The sequence below is a fragment of the Wyeomyia smithii genome, chromosome 2 (genome assembly GCF_029784165.1).
Source record: "Wyeomyia smithii strain HCP4-BCI-WySm-NY-G18 chromosome 2, ASM2978416v1, whole genome shotgun sequence".
Lineage (NCBI taxonomy): Eukaryota > Metazoa > Arthropoda > Insecta > Diptera > Culicidae > Wyeomyia > Wyeomyia smithii.
The window spans coordinates 217,520,286-217,540,835 of NC_073695.1; the positions used below are offsets into that span (position 1 = coordinate 217,520,286).

General features: G+C 38.7%; 1 protein-coding gene across 9 annotated transcripts in view; it reads left to right on the forward strand.

Moving 5' to 3' along the window:
- Window positions 1-20,550, forward strand: part of LOC129725242 (protein O-mannosyl-transferase TMTC1-like) — a 577,063-nt gene that overhangs the window by 340,677 nt on the left and 215,836 nt on the right. For 4 of the 9 annotated variants that reach the window (XM_055680803.1, XM_055680804.1, XM_055680809.1 and 1 more), the window contains one exon: window positions 1,271-3,010. In XM_055680803.1, the coding sequence (XP_055536778.1) occupies window positions 2,241-3,010 (770 nt within the window). In that variant the 5' untranslated portion in view covers window positions 1,271-2,240. The remainder of the gene's footprint in view (window positions 1-1,270; window positions 3,011-20,550) is intronic. The other 5 variants (XM_055680805.1, XM_055680808.1, XM_055680810.1 and 2 more) reach the window with 2 other exon arrangements.

A 20,550-nucleotide genomic window follows, 5' to 3' on the forward strand; every position in this document is an offset into this window, starting at 1 on the left:
GTACAATCAGTCAGCTAGCCAAAACCACCGAGCAAGCAGAAGGAGCAAAAGGAGTACTTGTTTAGCACAGCCTGCATAAAGAAAAAAGATGAATCAGAGCAAATAGAACAGAGAGCGAAGGAAATTGGAAAATAAATGCAGGCAAGCAAACTGGCTGTGGGGGAAAATTTCTACTACTTTAGTGGTGCAATTTTCAACGTCCTGCGTTCGTAGTCAAAGGCCGTCTGTTATGGTGAATATGAGAAGGGAAAAATGGTTTGAACTGTAATTCAGTTATCTGTTTCTTAGAAATAATTTCTATTTTTCAATGTTTCGCGTTAAAATAATAATTATAAAATAGTTCCTATATTAATATGCAGCTTGATTCCTTTTACAATTTGTTTATTATCAAATTGATTAAATTAAAGAAAAAACACTCACAACCAATCTTTATTGAAAATTTTGATTAAAAATGCTATTAGAGAATTATCATAAGCTTTTCCTTGGGAAACACTGCTGAAAAGGTAGTCCTATTGATCAACAAAACATCCTAACCGCAAAAAAAAACCCTTCTGATTATTATCAGCATTATAATGGGTGAATCTGGAAAATAACTGATTTTTTGAATAACAATCTTTCGGCTTGTAACGATTATCGTTATTTTGTCTGGCAACCCTCGGTTGCGGTCCATTCTCTATCTCTAGCCTTCGACATCCTCCGTCGGTCAGTTGTTTCGGTAAAAATTTTTAGCTTTCGTGCTGGGGTCATTATTCACTAATTGCATACCAGCAATCTCACCTCCTTTCCTGCCCGGCTCCGGAGGGACAATAAAAATCCAACCGACGAGGGTGAAAAAGTAAACAAAAAAATCAATTTGCTTTTCACTTCAAGGTTAATTTCTGCCCTCTCGGTCGAGAAAATTTCGGTGAAAAACCAGCAATTCCATTGCTGTGGAAGATTATTTGCGCTTGATACTTCCTCGGACAATAGTGGTATTGTTGTTGTGTGGTAAAACTTTTTTTTGGGTGGGTTTGTTTTTTGTTTGCCTCTTCTGTACCAGACATGCGTCTGCGGTGGCGGTATACAGAAGTTTTGTTGGTTATCATATGTTAGAGCTTATTGAAGATTGAGTTTTCACCACACTCCTATTCAAACAGTTTGTACCTTTTTATGTTTCTTCCATGAAATGTTTAAGTTTAAAATACTAACAAATGACAAATATTTCCTTTTTATTTTTCAAAACATTTCAGCATTACTAACAAATTGTATTTTTCCTTTCATTGCTTTCCAGATTGTCAGCAGCATCACTTAGCAAGCGAACCGGGAGTATCTTTCGCAGCCGTGGTGCAGTGATTGCGAAGATTGCGGACAACAAATAGGCAAATTAAAGTGTGGAAGGAAGAAAAATTAACATCACGAAAACAGATATCCATTTGCATCGTCGATGTTGCGAGCGCAAATCTTTTCAGAGTGCAGCTCGGGTGCGCCAAACAAATCTGATTCATGCAATTTGATCCATATTCCGCGTAGTCTGACAGTGTGCAACGGGGCAAAAAATGCCCGGGCTTTAAAATGATGAGGCAAAGTGGAAATCAGACAAGTTATGATGATGTGATATAGAGTGTACGCAAGACACGTCCCAATCAGCCAGTCGGGAAAGCTACGCTCTGCCATGACCGTCCATCCTGTTGGGGATTTGCGCCCGACTGGATCCACAGCACCGGTATCTACCCTTGAGCGACGGGTTTTAAGCTCTCCTCACTAGCGAAATTATATGCTATAAATTTTCCTGAGCTGCCTGCCTGCCTGCCACCTCGACTGGGGCATTAGTGGAAATACGGACAAAGTGGGAAAAGTGCAACTGAAGGAATTAATAATAAATTATATTTTCTCCATTTATTTCCCATCCGACCGCAAACCGCCGGAAGCGCAGTGCTCGTGGAAGTGAACCAAATGTAGTGAAAAGAATATATATTAGGGAAAAATATGTAATTTTACAGGGGCAGTTTTTATGTTTTTGGGTATACTCTCTTTTTATTTTTATATTTTGTACCAATATTTTGTTTTTCATTTTAACTCAGTGAAAACATCTAGTCTAGACGGGAAACAAATGTCGGTGCCACTCTTGGCGTCGAATGTTGTCTGAAAACGGAACAAAAATGTGCAATACTTATGAATATTCCACCAAATTCGCTAAAAGTGCTGCCGAAGTGTGTGGAAAAAACGCTCCAGCTAGCGCCCGCTAGACAACGAAACTTAACATGAAGCGGAGGGTAACAATTGTGTATCCTCCGGTGAGTGTATCCCACCGGTCGTCCGTTGGATCCCGTTGGGAGGCCACCACTGCCAACGGATGCGGTAATCATAGCTACACTCCCACATCATCGTCGAGCTCATCGTCACCGTCGTCATCGCCCGCTTCATCGTCATGCTCGTCATACTCACCAGCCACGTTGAGTGCCTCGGAAAAACATACATCCTCCATTGAAGATGCCCTGAACAACAACAGCAGGAGCAGTAATAATCATGCCGCATGGTGCAATGGGGCGGCGGCGGTACACAGCACAAACAGCAGCAATCAGCATGATTCACAAAAGTGCAATTTTAACAAAAATTGTTCCGGTCATCTTGTCGGATGCGGTTGTTCGACCGCTTCGGTGACCGGCGGTTGCACTGCAAATAGTAGCGAAAGCGGCAGCAGTAGTAGCAGCACCAGCAGCAGCAGCAGCAGCAGCAGTAGCAGTGGTCATACTAGTGGGAAATACCGCAAAGGCATGGGTGCTGCGTGCTGCGAGGAGGGAACCGACGACTGGCGGGTGTACTTCTTTGTCGGGCTGATTGCCGTACTGTGCTATCTAAACGGTGTCCAGGGTGACTTTGTGCATGACGACATTCCGGCAATTACGATGAACAAGGACGTGCTCGGGCTCAGTCCCGTCTCGCAGGTGTTCCGGAACGACTTCTGGGGCGCCCCGATGGCCGACCTCAGTAGCCATAAATCATACCGACCGCTGACGACACTGACATTCCGGTAAGTTCTGAGTACTATCGCGACTAATCTTTAACTTCAGCATGACGGGATGAGTCATGCACTCTGCTGACAGCCCCGGGGGGACGCATCTCGCACAGAAAGCTGAAGCAATTATGTGGGTTATGAAAATTCCTTTCATTACTTTTTTTATTGTTGGAATAGCCATTTGAATATGTTTATCTCCGGTTATTTTTATTTCCATTGCAAGCTTCTGAATGGTTCGTAATTAAATTCTCGAGCCCGAGTTTCCTATCCGACTTACAGTTTCATATCTGCACCCCTGGACCCTTTAAAACTAAGTGTGTGCCGTTGAACTAAAACCAACAATTTCGCTAACCGCTAGGTGCCTCCACCACTTTTGAGGTTGGTGAAATACTGCATTCGAGGCAACAGGTGAATGGCCCTACGTGAATCTTTCCCGTAATGGAAAAACTTTGGCTGGCGCGTGATAAGAAAGCAAATAAATCTTTCGCAGATAATTAGACCAGTTGGTGCCGGGTGTCACCTCCAGGGTGGCGGTAGTCTATTAATTACGCAAAACTTGCATCCACTGGTGGTGTCAAATGTAAACTCAAACGACTGTCTGGGGTAGCGTTGTAGAATGGTTAATTCGTGAAAAATAAATTTTTGTGCAAATTTATTTCCGTCAGGGATTTTACACACTGTCTACAGTATTTTAAAGTTTTCCCGAAAAATCACAATTGTGCTTTCACAACCACAAGAAAAAAATCCCTTGAAGAACCAGAACCAGAAACACCAGAAAGCTTCTTTCTGTCTCTTGCTGTTTTGGTTATTATTACTTCAGTCGTTATTTTGATCTATTGTCCCTCTTTTTTATCGCATCGGTTCATAATGGTACACGGGTAACTACTATGATTATGTTGAGTACTTCAAACTGGTATCCCAAGTAACACACGTAGTTATGGAACAGTTGAAATAACTCTACCACCAGAAAAGCGCAAAAATAAAGACTACTAGAACAAGTACTGGTACTATATGAAATACTATATAATTTCATAAAAGCAAACCAACTTGTCAAACTGAAGATGCAAAATACATCTCGAGTACCAATATGGTAAAAATACAATAAAAATAGGTTATTTTCGGGTTGTAATTGCTAACGGGTTGTAATTGCTGCTTGTAATCAAAACATCGTTGACGCAAGCATGAAACTTCAGAATGAAAATATTGTAGAACGTTGTGGAATGGTTAAACTAGAAAAAGAGGTGTGACTTAATTATTTCCAGTTATACCATTCTACAACGTTGGAAAAATCTTATTTCGTATGTCGTAATAATGATATTGCCGATGGTAGACATGAGCATAAAGGTCGAAATTCTGCTGTGATTTCAAACTATAACCGTCTTCTTCAAGACGTTACATCCTTGTTAATGAAGTGTTGTGAATTTTCTAAAATAGACTCAGCAATGTGAGCAGAACGTGCCGAACTGTTCTGTTTGAAATCGGATTTGTTTCGTATATACCGCTTGTTGAGCACAGTATCAACAAATCGTAATGAACATCACACTGCTGTTCATTTGCAGCAGCATCAAACCCCAGTTGCAGTTTATTAATAACCTTTCATTATGCTCTTCCAAATACATTTAGTAGCCTTGAAAGAGGCCGATTGCTGCAATTGTTATGTTGTTATGTTATGTTATATTTAAAAAATCCATCTGATAATTTTCCTCTTAATGAATAAAATTAACAGCTGGAGACGAATAACAATAAATTATTAGCGAATCTGCCGGCGACGTAAAAAAGTGTTGATGGGTTCGTTGATGTCGAACAGTTCTGCAACCTCGTTGAACTTCGTAGAAATAAACCTAATCGCATCATACTGGCCGTACCTTGCCTCCAAGTTCAAAAGCTGACGTCTCCGCAGATTCCTTTCTGGAGCGTAGAGATTCAATTCTGCGAGAATAGCGGGTGAATCATTTTCATTTTTCAGAACCTTCGCAACAAAGTTATTTTGTGCGTTAGATCTTCTTCTCTCTAACGTCTCAATCCCCAATAACATGCAGCGGTGCAATTGCAATTTTCATTCAATTATTGCATAAATGCTTCATGGTCAGATATACCCGCTGCAACTGCTACGCTATCCGTACCATGCCACAGTTATGGACGCTATACGCTGCCTTTGGTAACGTTGCCCCTACATCAGCTGGCCCAGCTGCTTTCGATGCTGAGGAGATCCGCTGCAACTAGTGCACAATCCATTGCTATGCCATAGCTGTGGCCGCTATCCGCTATCGCTGGTATCCACTGCACTGCCACTGCTGCTGCTAAGATATGACTGTTATCGCTGTCTAGAACTGTTATGAGCGGCTTCGGCTGAAACAGGCCAAATAGCATATTTTAAATTAAGAAATCCATCGAATACTAACCGATTTATTGGTATTTGAAATTGGACATATTTTTCACTTTTTTCGGTTTTAGATTTTAATTTCACATCCCTATGTAGCCGAACTTCCCGAGAGAAGTATTCTACTTCAAAATACGGAACAACATAAGATCAACAATTTGATGCTTTTAATACATAGGTTCTATGTATGCGTCAAATTTCATGGTGAAACATTGCGTTTTACTTCTGAAAAAAAATTATGCGCCATTTAGATCGTGGGTCGCATTCGTGGGTCAAAATTCGCCATAACAAGGCACATGCGCAAATTTGTTGCTATGACAATATTCATTCAGCGCATGCGCAAATGTGTTGTTATGCACAATGCAACTAGATCGACAATCGCTTTTGTTAGTGGCACTTTCAAATAATTATAAGTTGTTGATAAAAAGCAATGTTCAACTTTTCAAAATGAATTGTTTCTGTCGCTTGAATATTAAAATTGTTTTCGCATAGTTTCAACGTTATCTAGACATAAAATAAAACGAAACTAGATAACGTTGTTAGATATACGTTAACAAAAATTGGAGTGATATTGGTTGCACTGCAAGCGTTTTGTTTTCCTTTCCATGGCGCCTTTTGACCAACCTCCAATAGTTTTATTGAAATCGTTTAGATAAATAACAATTTGATCAAGTAATTTTACGTTTTCTGCTGAATGCTAAGACCAACCATAGGAAATGCATTTTACAGGTGTGTAATATTGTTCTTAGGCGTGTAATATTGGAGTGGTGCGGCTGACCCGGCTGGACATTTTATATACAGTTTCACTGATAGTGCAAACATCTGGAAGACAACTTGAAGACAAAAAGTGCCACTTTTGTCATAGTTATCATTGGTTGAACTCATATTATTGAAAAACATCTCCGAAACCAGAAAAAACGAGCTTATTTTTGAAGTGTGGTTGAATTACTGATGAAAAACAACTTCTCACAAATGTGGTATTCGAAGTTTTTTTTCTATATTGTTTTGCTAACATCATAAACACAAGCACCGGCCGTTTATATTCATTAATAAAATTCATTAATTCATTATAAAATACACTTATGCTATGAAATAACATCGCGAGAACAAGAACAACACAACGACACAAGTTTTAAATTGCGCTTTTCGCACTCTTATATGACTACTGTCATTGTGAATTATTTTCTGACATGTTTTGTTTGTTACTTGGCATGATTTATTAAATGAATTCAACTACCTTGTTAGGATTTTCTTGGTGAAAGCATCAGACCAATAATCGAGCATTTTTTTCTGCTAAAAACGGTCGTCCTACAGCCCACTGGTATTGCAACATTTAGCCCATGACCAGCAGTCCCAACAGTCGTATTGTCACTAATTTTTACGCATATTTTTGATAATCAATCCTGAGTTAAGTTGGTTGACATATATGACAATCTCTTTGAATAACCTAGTATGGTATACAAAGGTTCAGTCTAGATTCCATCCAGTTTTAGTTCTCAGCTCGTAGATTAATTTCAAAATAATTCAGTACGCTTAGACGTTAGACTTCAAGATTACGTGTGCTTGATGCATTGCTAAAGGCATGTATCCGTAATAACCTGGAGACCCAAATATGTAATGAAACACTCACAAAGCATTTTCCTTGTTAGGGGTAAACAGGGTAAGACCGCCCTGCGGGGTAAGACCGCCCACTGTAGTTTTTCTACTAAGTTATAAAATAATTGAAAAATTTCTTTAACGTGTCTATTACAGTATAATTACATAACATTTTGCACGTTTTTCTGTTTTGATAGTGCGCGAACGGTCGCAGAAATAATCAAAAACGACCTTTCAACTGGCAACCAGTCAATGCGCTATTGTTTTGCGGCAACGGGACTTAAGGTTTTTCAGTCTAAAAATCTATTGTTTTGTTCGTGAATATACGTTTAATCGCTTGCCGGAATCTATCTTCTTTCGGAAATATCGAAGGCCGTGAGTAAACTTGTAATTTTGACTACTTTTTCGGTCAAATATGAAAATGTTCCACTGGGGGTAAAGTCGCCTACTATACAAGGGGTAAAACCGCCACGTATACAACTGCTTGTTGTTTTACTTCGAGACCCAAATGCCTCGACACTACAAAGGAAATATTTACAGGATCAATAAAGCAACTTCAAGCCACATAAGACATCGATGTTAATCGACCATTTTCGATTTGGTTGAAGCTTTTCTAGTAATATATTTTAGCAAGACTTATTTTTGAAAAACGTAAACCTGTGTGAAAATGGTGTTAATGAACCAAAATAATTTTAGAGCCAGGACGGTTTGTTTGATTGGTATGACGTCTCCGGCAGAATTGAAAATAGTAGTTTTTTACTTCCGAGAAAGTACACACTCTAAAAAAAAATAAAGAAAAGATATAAAAATAGAATTAAAAATATATATTTTTTTTCAAATTTATTTGAAAAAACATGTTGTTGCCTGTAAAATCTGCAAAAATAAAGCTAAAATATTATGGTTGTTGGATCATGGAGTAATAGAAATATTAATAGCTCAATTTTTGTAAAGAATTTTTTTTTGGACGGTTTGTTTGGTGTATAGAGATGTTGATAATTTTGTTCTTCACAAAAATAATAGTAGGAGGGTGGTATCCAAGACACGACCGCATAGTTGACGTAGGACTACAATAGTTTTATATTTTAAGCTATGTTTGATTTGAGCTCGTTTTACTTTTGTAGTTTGCTTGATTTATTTTAACCAATTTAAACTCAACATCTTCCAAAAGGGAGGTATTTTGGTTCGGGTGGTAATATCAAGTATCTAGGTCGTCAGCCCGAATTCATCAAGCGACACCTTAAACGACTTGGAACTAAAACTAGTTCATTGGTGGCCATTTCTACTGTTAAGGTCGTCTTTGACCACTTAAAAAGTCAAAAAAAGTCATGAAAAAAGAACCGTTAAATTTTTGGCATGGTTCGATTTTGGCAACAGAAAATATTCTGGAGTGTTGCCAAAATCGAACGGGGTCTGTATTTTGATTATTTCTTTGTACCACTCTACCTTAGAAGAAAAAATATTCTCTTCAACATTCACAATGGTCTAGAAACCAAATTTAGGGGAAAATTTGGGTCTAGAGCTATATAGCAATGTTTTAGAGAAAATCTTTTTTTTTACAAAGTTACTTAAAATTATTGGAGCTATAAAATTGTAGAACAAGGTTTTCTATCTACAAAAAAAAAAAAGTTAGATACTTGATAGCATTGAAAATTTTGGTCACCCCAATTTTTGATACTTTTTCAATAAGCGCTTTATCATATGTAACAACTTTGTTGAAGAAAGTTTTCCCTAAAATATTGCTATAGAGCTCTAAACCCAAATTTCACCCTAAATTTGGTTTCCAGGCTATTGATGAATACCTTTCATTCTAATACAGCGAATTTTCTTTAATACGCGAAAAGGCAACCTTCTATAAAATATTTAATTGAGTACGATTTAGTAGAAATTAAACTTCTTCCTTCTTTATCTATTTGTCTTGTTAAAGTTGGCTCACTCACCGATCACAAAGCGGCAAATATGTCACAACAATTTTTTTCCTGCAGTTACAAGCTCGTGGAAAAAATATAGATAATGAATGACAGTTTTAGTAGAAAATGTATATTCACAGAAAATTTGAAATTGACATAGAATTTTATGAACATGTTAACATTCAATTCAGGTCAATTTAAACATTTTATCAGTATACAGAATCAATCAGAAAAAATTTGATTAGTTTCAAGATACCAAAGAACAACTAAGATATCATATTTGAAGGTTATATGTCTGTTATTTTCGAAAATAAACTGGGCAAGAGTGATGCACAACATTAGCCACGGCAATTAATGTTTGCATAGCGTTGTTCAATTACAAGTAAGGTTATGGAAAGTAATATTTTCTTGGAAATGCAAATTCAAAAAAAAAATTTTAATTGACAAACACAAATACTAATGTCGGAACTCTAATATCAAGATGAAATGAATTTGGTTTTCCTCTATACCGCCACCGCAGGATGCAACTAATATTGTCATATTGGACTAAATTCACTTAGCTAGTAAAATATAATCATCAGTACAGCTCGTTTAACTAACTATTCAAAGATATGTACGGAGCAATTTTGTTTTCTATTGTCTTTCAAATACCATATTCAGTTATTTAAATAAATCTGAAAAAAAGCAGAATGTAGAGTTCAAAAATAAACAACGCATTCTGTTGTCCCCGGCGGCGCAGCGTATTCTGCGATACCCGAAAAATCAAATTGAATTCTGATATTTGCTGCTATACGAAACAAGAAGAAGAAGAAGAAGACAATTCAAACGGCAATTCGATTGTGTTCCACGCCCCACCGTGCGTCAACAGCGGCAATGTAGTTTTCACTTGGCTTGGCTGCACACAAATGAATATCGAGTTTTTCTGCACTGATAGACGACGAATGACCAGCGCTCTATTCATACAATGCTCGGTGCAGTACTGTTGCCTGTGCCAGCATGTTTTCCTTCAAGACATCAGTTTTATTAACATTAACATATTTATTAACAGCAGAACGTCATACTGTCTTATAGTGGAGGTGGTTACGAAGTTTCCGAGAAAGCTTCACCTTCAAGACATCAAAATAGTCTAGGCTCATGGAAACTAACATTAGTTGACCTATTGGGACGGGGAGATTCTGTCAAATTTTTTTTTGCCACTGCTATACAGGATATCACAGCATGCAGTTGGTGTCTATTCATGAAGTCTGTGCTAGGCGTGCTCGCATATGATTGGTACATTGTTGGTGAAAATTTGACCTTGAAACTTTTATTCAATTTTCACTGTTTAACAATGAAGTGATATTGAAAATTGAAGAATCACAAAATTGTCCATCATTTTATCAATCCAACGACATATTGATTATTGTGATCCATCATGTGGTTACATCAGTATAACCGTTTGAAATCTTTCATTCCGGCGTTACATCTTGGTTTTAGTTTTCGCGGAATGTATCTCGATATAGTGCGGTTAGACGTAGTCCTACGTCAAAAACATAGAAAATTGAAACTATAGTATTTTATAGAAAATATAGTATTTTTCTATACATAATAGGTCTCCAAAAGAATCATACAGACAGGTTTAATGAGTTTAAATTTTTGAAGCTTAAAGATAGGTATATTATGAATTCAATATCTTGAAAACCTCCAATTCTGAAAAATCTATTTATTTTGAAAACCAAAAAAGTTACCTAAACATTGATCTGAACTTGAATAATCAGAAAACAAAATAAGTTGAAACTTAGAAAAAAATTTTTTTTCCAGATTTTTCACAGTGTATATTTTATTTAAAAAGAAAAAAAAATACCATCTACAACTTTGTCAGAGACACTATACCGATAAAATCAACCGTTTCGGCCCTAAAAATATTGTTTATCCTCAAAAAATGGTGGGCGATCTTACCCCGCTGGTAGGCGGGCTTACCCCGCATGAAAAAGATCTGCACATTTTCAATGAATTTTTAAAAATTAAAAAAGAGCTGGAAAATAAACAAAAATATTTCAGGTCTTATTTTTTAAATGCGGGTATTGAATAGAAGAACCTCTTAGCGAAGAAAAAATGAAATTGCAGCCGCAACTTTTTTTTTATATAAACAGAATTGCTTAAGGGGGCGTTCTTGCCCCGCTTACCCCTACATGAATATTTATTTCATAACTATGGGATATGGTTTACAAAACCACGGGCTTAAAACATCACTATTCTTCATTGTTGTAATAATCTTATACTTTGCGTTCATGAAATATCGACCTCATTTCAATTACGTTTTACCTTTTTGGACAATAGAAATCATATATCAGTTTTCGAAAAAAAAAATTTCATTTTCGCCTTTAAACTGACTGCTATCATATTCAGCCAAAGCTCAAACGTTTTGGCACGGTTTGCTACGGTTTTGCACTTCGATTTAGTCGGACTGTATTTTCTGGAGAATTTAGCCATCTCTTTTGCCTTGAAATACTCTTCGGTATCATTTCTGGTTATGCTTTATTGTCCATTACGACACCCTAAAATTTTGTCAAAAAATCGCAATACAATTTTTGAGCATGTGTTTTTGCCGTCAAATTCTGCTTATCATTGCGGCTGGGGACTTTCTTGGCTATGTAGGACTTCAAATCGGAACGCTTCTTTGAGAAATGAACGAGTCCTATTCTGCCGTGATATAACATTATGACGTACATCCATTTGATCAGTTTTTCAATACGGCCCAAAAACGAACGAGTTTCTTGTCACTTTTGTATTGAAATGGTGCATACGTCATTTTGTTTTCTTGATTTTATGCAACGTACGAATAAGTTAGAATTAAAAGAAAGATACCAAAAGATAGCTCTTCGAATAACGAACAAATTGGCATGAGAACCCCATATTTGAAAAAATGGCGCTTACGTCAGTCTGCGAGATTACGGCAGTATTGACATACCTGCTTTTCGAGCCACGGTTCGGATAAAGGATTCCTTTCCAAAATTTTGAGTCGAAATGGTGTAGGCAGAATTTGCCTAGTTTTATCAGTTCATCTGAATAGTTTGCGTCGTCACCGGATTTGAACCCGCTAGACTTCAGTATCTGGAGATAAATGCTAGGAAAGCTGGACGACGTTAGGCATTTGAGTTTGGAAACGTTTAAAAAACGTTTAAACGTAAAAACGTGAAGATTTGGGACGAAATGACAACAAGAAACGTTGATTTAAAAATTATAATGTTTAGCGGTTCCACAATTTCACATAAACAAGCATTAGACTCTCCTAACTATTTTTCAGTGAAATGGTTTTCTGTTGTAGCAAACAATATTGTAGAACATTGAAAAATATCAGAAAATTACAATGAAAAGTTATGACGATAGCAAAGAATCCATTGAAATAAGCAGATAGAAGTATGGTTTCTTTGGCAAAGTTGTTTCTTAAAAAAAAATATTTAAAACCGTTCTTGCAGTCCTTGTTGGCCACAGTGTTTTACTTTAGTGTCTTTCTTCCGTTACAAGTTCCTTCAAGTTCAACCCAGGAAAGTGAGTTTGTAACTTTATTTGAAGAGTTTCCTTAGCATTCTTGTGAAATTTCCATCTGGTTTGTTAATATTGTTATTTGATTTTTTTATATGCTTCCCCAATAAGACCTTCACTCTCGCTGGGTTGGCAAACGCGCTAGGGAAAACTCACTTGAAACACTTCACCCGGACAAAATTACCACCTGTGAGAAGCAAAGGCACTAGGGTACGCCAGAAAGTGATCGCAATCGTCCGAAACAAGCAAAAATTTAATGTCACTTACTTATTTAATTTATTGAGAAAGCAAAAGATTAAATTTTGTTCGACTCACTGATCCCTACGGATGGTAGATGGCAGGCGCTTGGAGGTGGCGGTGACGGCGGCGGCGGAAATGATGACTACGATGGAGATGATGATGATGTCTGCGGCAGCGGTATTGATGGCAGCAGCGACGGCAGTGCTGAGCCTTTGAAGTGAGGCACGTGGCTTCACGTGGAGGCGGTTAATACGGTTCTTTTGTTGGAAGTTGTCGGGGCCGGAATTCTTGGCGGTAGATGGACTCTCCAACGGCACTGGTTGCACTTATTCACTTTCACACGCGGACTTACTCGGAGCTATTATAAGCACTCGCAAATCTAACCAGAAAAGAAACGTTATCTGGTATAACTTTTTTTAAATTTCAACTTGACTAATTATTTATGTCGTTTAAAACGGTCTTCTCGATTCCACGTTGGGATCCTTTTTTAAAACCGTTGGACCCTTCTGGAACCCTATCTTAATCGGGTTCTCTCCAGTATGCGTTACACTAGACCTCGCGCCTTTGGCTGTGTCCAGTCTCTTTGCATTTGCCGATAACGCTTCCTGCCGAACAGAGTCGATTTTTGGCGCTACCGTAGATTGTTATCTGGGCTTATTGATGAGTAGAGTTGAAACAGTGGCACCCCTACTGCTTCGACTTTCAAAGTTCTATTTTCTTTTGAATGGCCGTCCGTAATATTGATTGGTTCTTTATTCACAAACTGTAGTTCCGTCTGTTATGTTAGGCGACAATGGCCAGAATATTCGGAAACCACCGGAGCTGTGCCGTTTTCAGGACATTTCGAGTCTCTACAAAGACAACATCGTTACTCCACTTGAATCTCAGCTGGTCCGTTCAACTTGCACTGAACGTTTCATAGAAATGATTCCCGTAAATGCCATCTTTGGACTATCCTCAACCGAGACAATTTCGAGATCAGCTGGTTTGGTTTATCATACACCGGGACGCACTACAGTTGGCACTATGGGAATTCAGGAACCCCCCGGCACAGTCGAGCCATTGCAGCCTGCGTTCATCAGCCGTCCCGGTCCTGTGCGCGGGAGTGGCGAAAGAATTTCCCAAAGTGCCTCAAATGGCAAGTACACATCCGCTTTATGCTCTGCAAGAGATGACCCGTTCCCTGTTTCTAGTTCTCGCGATCAAGTTGCTCAATGCGATCAGCCTCGCCTTACAAGTTTTCAAGTCTACTATCAAAATGTCGGAGGTATGAATACCTGTACCGGGGAGTACCTTTTGGCATGCTCGGACGAATGCTACGATATAATTGCTCTCACGGAGACATGGCTTAATGAGAGCACCCTGTCGACACAAGTGTTTGGTTGCAACTACGAAGTCTTCCGTACGGATCGCAGCCCTAACAACAGTTCGAAGCGTACAAGAGGCGGAGTAGTACTTGCAATTCACCACCGTTGCAATGCGCATTTGATCGATGAAATATCAGTGGATCGTGTCGAACAGATTTGGATACGAATTAACCTGGAGAATTATTCACTCTTCTTTTGTTTGATATATTTACCACCAGATAGAATACGCGACTTGGCCTTGATTGACGCACACACCGAATCGTTAAAAGAGATTTCATTCCGAGCCTCTCCCATCGATGAAATTGTAGTTATGGGCGATTACAACTTTCCCGGCCTGAAATGGCGCCCTGCAGCGCATGGTTTTTTGTATGCTGATCCGGAATTGTCGACATTTCACGTTGGCACCAACAGCTTATTGGACTGTTACAGCCTAAACTTACTGCGCCAGATAAACCCTATCACGAACGAAAACAACAGTATCCTCGATCTCTGCTTTGTGAGCTACAGTGAGTACGCACCAAAAATATCTACTTTACCTTTTCCTCTGGTGAAGACCGTTAAACACCACCCTCTCTCACTTCTTGCGCTCGATGTCAAATACCCTTCAGTTGATAGCCGCGAGTCCGACACCATCAGCTACAATTTTAGGAATAGCATTATTACCATTCTGTTGAACATAAATTGGTCCGAAATTCTCGACAACGACGATGTCAACCTTTCCGAGCAAGCATTCTCCAATATTGTAAACTATACTATCGATCGCCATGTACCCAAACAAGTCAACAAAAAATCCAGGTTACTATCATGGCAAACTGATGAGTTGAGACGCTTGATAACAGCTAAGAGATCTGCGCTAAGAAGATATTCGAAAATGGTGGTTACATGCTACGTCAACAATATGTTCAAATTAACCAGATTTACAAGAGAACGGTCAAGCGCTGTCATGCGCAGCGGTTACGAACCGTGCAACGTAGGCTAAGATGTGATCCCATTTTTTTTTGGTAATATGTCAAAGAGCAGAGGAATGAAACAGTGTTACCTTCGACGATACGGGATGGAGTAAATACGGCATCATGCACAAAAGAAATTTTTGGCCTCTTCGCCAAGAAATTCAGCAGAGTTTTTACCAACGAAACCTTGACTCCGTTACAATTATCGCTTGCGGCGAATAATGTTCCCCTATCGAGCCAACTCTTAACTTTTCTTTATGTGGAAGAGGATACAATAATAACGTCCATCAACAAGATGAAATCATCAACCTCACCAGGACCAGGTGGAATTCCGGCAACATTCCTGGAAAAATGCTGCAATGCCATTGTTACACCGCTCTGTCTGTTATTTCGCCTGTCACTCGCAACCAGTGTATTTCCTTCTCTATGGAAGACCTCATACATGTTCCCGGTGTACAAAAAAGGAGACAAAACACAAGTCGATAACTATCGTGGTATTACGGCTTCATGTGCAGTGGCCAAACTATTCGAACTGATCGTATTGGAACCAGTTTTCGCCCACAGCAAGCTGTACATTGATCAGACCCAACATGGATTCATGCCAAAACGCAGGACTACTACAAATCTTCTATCCTTCACAACTTACGTAACTGACACCATGTCCATGGGACATCAGACCGATGCTATATATACGGATCTCTCTACCACATTCGACAAAATCAATCATGCCATCCTTTCAGCTAAGTTGGATAGACTGGGCATTGGAGCTTATGTTCTCACCTGGTTTCAGTCATACCTTAGCAATCGCCGGTTAGCAGTCAATATATCCGGTTTTATTTCTATGTAGTAGTTCTCTGCAACTTCCGGAGTACCCCAAGGAAGCCATCTTGGACCTTCGATTTTCATACTGTACTTCAACGACGTAAACTTTTTCCTTAAAGGCCCACGGTTGTCTTTCGCCGACGACCTCAAAATGTTTTTTGAAATCAAGACTATTGAGGATGCTTATTACCTTGAAAGACAATTAGTAACTTTTTCCGAGTGGTGCAAGAACAACCGAATGACACTGAACCTCGATAAATGTTCGGTTATTACGTTTACGCGAAAAAAGAACCCGCTACGTTTCAACTACCATCTCGCAGGAAGCGCTATCAATAGAGTTACATGTATCAAAGATCTGGGTGTACACCTCGACGATCAATTGACGTTTAAACAGCACATAACGTACATCGTTGCCAAAGGATCTCGCTGTTTGGGATTCGTGATGAGAATCGCCAAAACGTTTAGTGACATATACTGCCTGAAATCTCTCTACTGTTCACTTGTTCGTTCAATTCTTGAATACTGCTCGGAAGTATGGAACCCTCATTATCTCAACGGTGTTGATCGAATTAAGGCAGTCCAACGTATATTTGTTCGATTCGCACTTCGTCAATTGCCATGGAACAACCCACACCAGTTGCCGAGTTATGAGAGTCGTAGGCTTCTCATCGGACTTGATTCGCTACAAACGCGGCGGGACCTTTCACGTGCCATGCTAATTGCAGATATTCTCAAAAACAATATCGACTGCCCTGCACTTCTCAGCGAATTAAACATCAATGTGCGCTCTAGAGCTCTCCGCAACAGTGTCTTTTTTAGATTACCTTTTAGTCGTACCAACTACAGAGCCAACGGCGCTATCATCGGTTTGCAACGAACCTTTAACAGGCTATCTTCGGTGTTCGATTTTAACCTTTCACGTGACTACATTAAAACTAATTTTTTAAGATTACTTAGGATTCATCAGTGTGTCTGTTTATATGTTACGAATAAACAAAGGGCACATCGATTTATTTTCCTCTAGTGTCGGGATCGACGTGGTAATGACTCACTATTTCAAAAGCCTTTCAACAAAAGTTACTTAAAAGGGACGATATTACTAAAGTATTATTTATATAATCCAAACAATTTCTGGTATGAACATTCACATTTAACAACATATATTAGAATACTAGCCTAGCAATACTAACATCTAGGCATTGCTATATGGTCGAACCTTGTCCAAAGGGTACACTAAGTTAAGTAATAAATTTTTTCAAAGTTAAGTAATAAATTTTTGTGAAATATTTATAGCAGTTTGCAAAACCGTTCTATATGATATTATTCTTGTATACAAATTACGTGAATAACGATTTTTTAAACGCAGTCATTTTAATTGATAGTATACCTTTCATTGCTGAGAAGTGAGCATTCGACTGTAGAGTAGCCTAATATTATCCAACATGTTTTTTTCAGTACAAGTATGATACTCAGATGTCAAAATCCGTCCATTTATACGCCTTTTATAATTCTAAGATGACGACTTCCGTTTCCTTGAAACTCTGAAAGTCTAAAGGGTCAAAGCAAAACCCTGGTGCTACATTCTGATTCGGAAATCGAAATCTGTTTATTAAATACAGACTTCGCAGCCAACTGATAAGTGCACGCAAAAGTTGGATGGTGCGGAACCAGTCCAATGCTTGCGTGTTGGGCATAACGCAATTAATGCTCTAGCGTTTTTTCAATGTATTTGTCACCTCCAAACTACTACACCTAAACACTTTCAGCTGGTATCAAGCAGATTTGCAAAGCGAGCGAGAAGCAAAACCTTTCTCCTCCTTCCTGCTTGGGAACGAGACATATGCTACGCTCAAGTCATTTGCACACACGCTTTCCCCTGAGTAGCAGCAAGCACGCATCGACAGTATGAGTGAAACTTACAACACTGGCATCTAGTATGTACAGCACGGGTATCTCGCTCATTTCGTAAAGCGACGAGACATCGTCTTGCGCAACGTAACCCGTAACCCGAAAAAGAAGCGAAAGAGTAACCTGTAAATTATATGTGACGTATCTATTCTCGTCGCACGTACATGGGAAATCTACGAGCAAGAGGGAAAGAGCAGTCACTAATACACTCGATGTGAGAAATAAAGTGTCGGTATATGATACATATTCTGATTTCAATCTATGTCAATGTATTCGCAGTACAACTGTTGCGTTATGCGTTTCACACATTTGTTGTGCGATTTCTGTGCAACATTTGTGCGAATCGGGAAGACACAATGATTGTACAAGACTTCAACTTTTGCGTGTGTACAGGACAATTGCGGGACTACGATCCTACTGACATTTGAAGTCTCTACCGAGCTGAAACTCGAATCTACAACGACTGGCTTGTTAGGCCACCATCGTACCTCGAGACCAGTTGGGATGGTCTAAAAGGTCAAATATCGCTTAATATGGGTATTTCCGGAATCAAAATGCTACCCAAAGCCGGAGATCAACTGCAGACGCTATTTTGAAATCCAAAATAGCGACTTCCGGATTTTAGCATACAGCCTAAAAGGAACAATAGACCTAATGAATATTTTCGCTATCGGATGATGCTTAGATGAATGAACCCGATTTCAGCTGTCTGAACAACAGTATAAAATGGTCAAATACCACCTAATATGTGTATTCCCGGAATCGGAATGACGCACAGAGGTCGGAAATCAACTTCAGCTGCAATTATTAATCCAGGTTGGCGACTTCCGGTTTTCGAAAAAAAAGTCACAAATGGTCAGATATCATCCAATATGGCCGATTCCCGAAGCTGGTAAATAAGGGCATCAGTTTTAAATGCAAGATGGCGACTTCCGGTGCTTATAAAACAACCTTGAGTAATCTAATATAGTTAATCCAGCCATCGCGATGATGCACAAAAGTCTGGAATCAACATGAAAACACCTTGCATTGTAGGTTAAATAGCCTTGAATGGTCAAATACTATCAAAAAATGGTATTTCCAGAACCGAAATGATGTGGAGGAGAAAAAGTCTACAGTAGTACAATTTTTCAACATAAAATCGCAGTATGCAGTTCGAAAAGGAATTCATTTTCCTATCTCAATCCAATGTAAAATTTAGACACTGAATCAGGCAATGAAATTTCTTCTAGTAGCTAGTACGCAGCTAAAAAAAATCATAAACCGAAAGGGAAAATAAAGTTCACTTGCTGTGAACACTGCTGTGAACGGAATAATGAGCACTGACATTATTCAGGTACTGAAAGTGTCAGGCGCTTTGTTGGTCGTCTCACACCCAGTGATGCCAGATTGGAAGACATTTAGCTTACATTCAAAATATTTTTCACGTTATAGTTACCGCAAAAGTTACGTGAATATATTCCACTATCGTTTTCTAGTAGATTCTACGTGATTGTCATTTGAGTTCAACATGACCTGGTGGGATGAATTATCCTTTGAAACTTACTCAGTAGATGCATGCATTTCCTGTGAGTTTCACGTAGAATTCATCTACTGGTAAACGACGAATTTGCATACCTGAGTGATTTATTACGCAACATATTTCAATAATTTCTAAAACCCGTTTCCTAGCTCATAAAAATTAGAGAAATAAATGAAAATTGTACATTTCGTAAAACGTGATTGCTATCAGATATCACTCAGGTACAGGGTTGATATTTGTTGACACTCTTGAGTGAAAGTAAAAAGAAGTATCCATAAACGTTATTTTTTTTACAATCCTTTCAGAGTTCTCTTTTCCCGCTTTTTGCATGGAAGTGAATTGTCAAAACACCTTATTATATTTCATGCGATGGAAGCAAGACAACAAAATCAGATTATCAGTTAACGAGGATTGTCAAGGCATCGGTCAGTGTCAGTGAAAAAGTGTTTCGGTGAGGTTCATTTTGGTTGAGTGGACTGTTTGTTTTTCTTTTTCGCTTTGAAATGAAGATTATTTGGTTGGATTTGTCCTCAAGTTTTACTCTGTAACCGTGAACGATGCGCGCGATATATTTCATCTGAGTATAACAGCACGTTACTAGGACGAAAATTGAGTGTATCTGAAAAAGTGCTGCGATCGTTTAAAGTGAAAATTGAAAATGATTGGCTGTAATTTTCGAAGAATTTTGCTGGGGAAAATGACTTTTATCAGCACTGCTCAGGTATGCAAATTCGTCAATTCGTAAATGAATAAAACAACATGAAACTGATAAATATTACGACGTTCCCGGGGGTTGTTATTGTCCGCTGCAGCTGTTTTTGTTCAGGTAACTCTTCCACCTTTAAACTGAAGCTATGTGACACCTGTAAGCTCAAGTCTCGAGTTTATTTGGATTTTTCGAAAATTCCCTTATTTACAAGCCATCCAGAAATTCTGTATTATGTTCAGAATCAGACAAAGGTTTCGCCATTTTGATTTCTGGTTATTTTCGCATAGATAATTCACGCGATAAATCAAGTTCACGTAGATGGTACGTGTTTAACCATGAGATTTTCATGTAGATTCTATGTTTGTCACATAAATCATGCAAAATGACAGAAAATGGATAAGTATAGGAACTTTCACGTAATAATAACGTGAAAAATATTTTGAGTGTACGATGAAGACATCCATTTTTGTGACGACAACGTGAAGACATTGAAAAATATGTGAACGACCCGAATTTTGCATTAGTGCTTAGTGGTGACCTTTTTTTTGCTCGACAGTTTTCGAATTGCCGGAAAGTTTTTTCAGCCTTCGGGCTTCAGGTAGGAAGACATTTTTTCGCGGACCATGGAG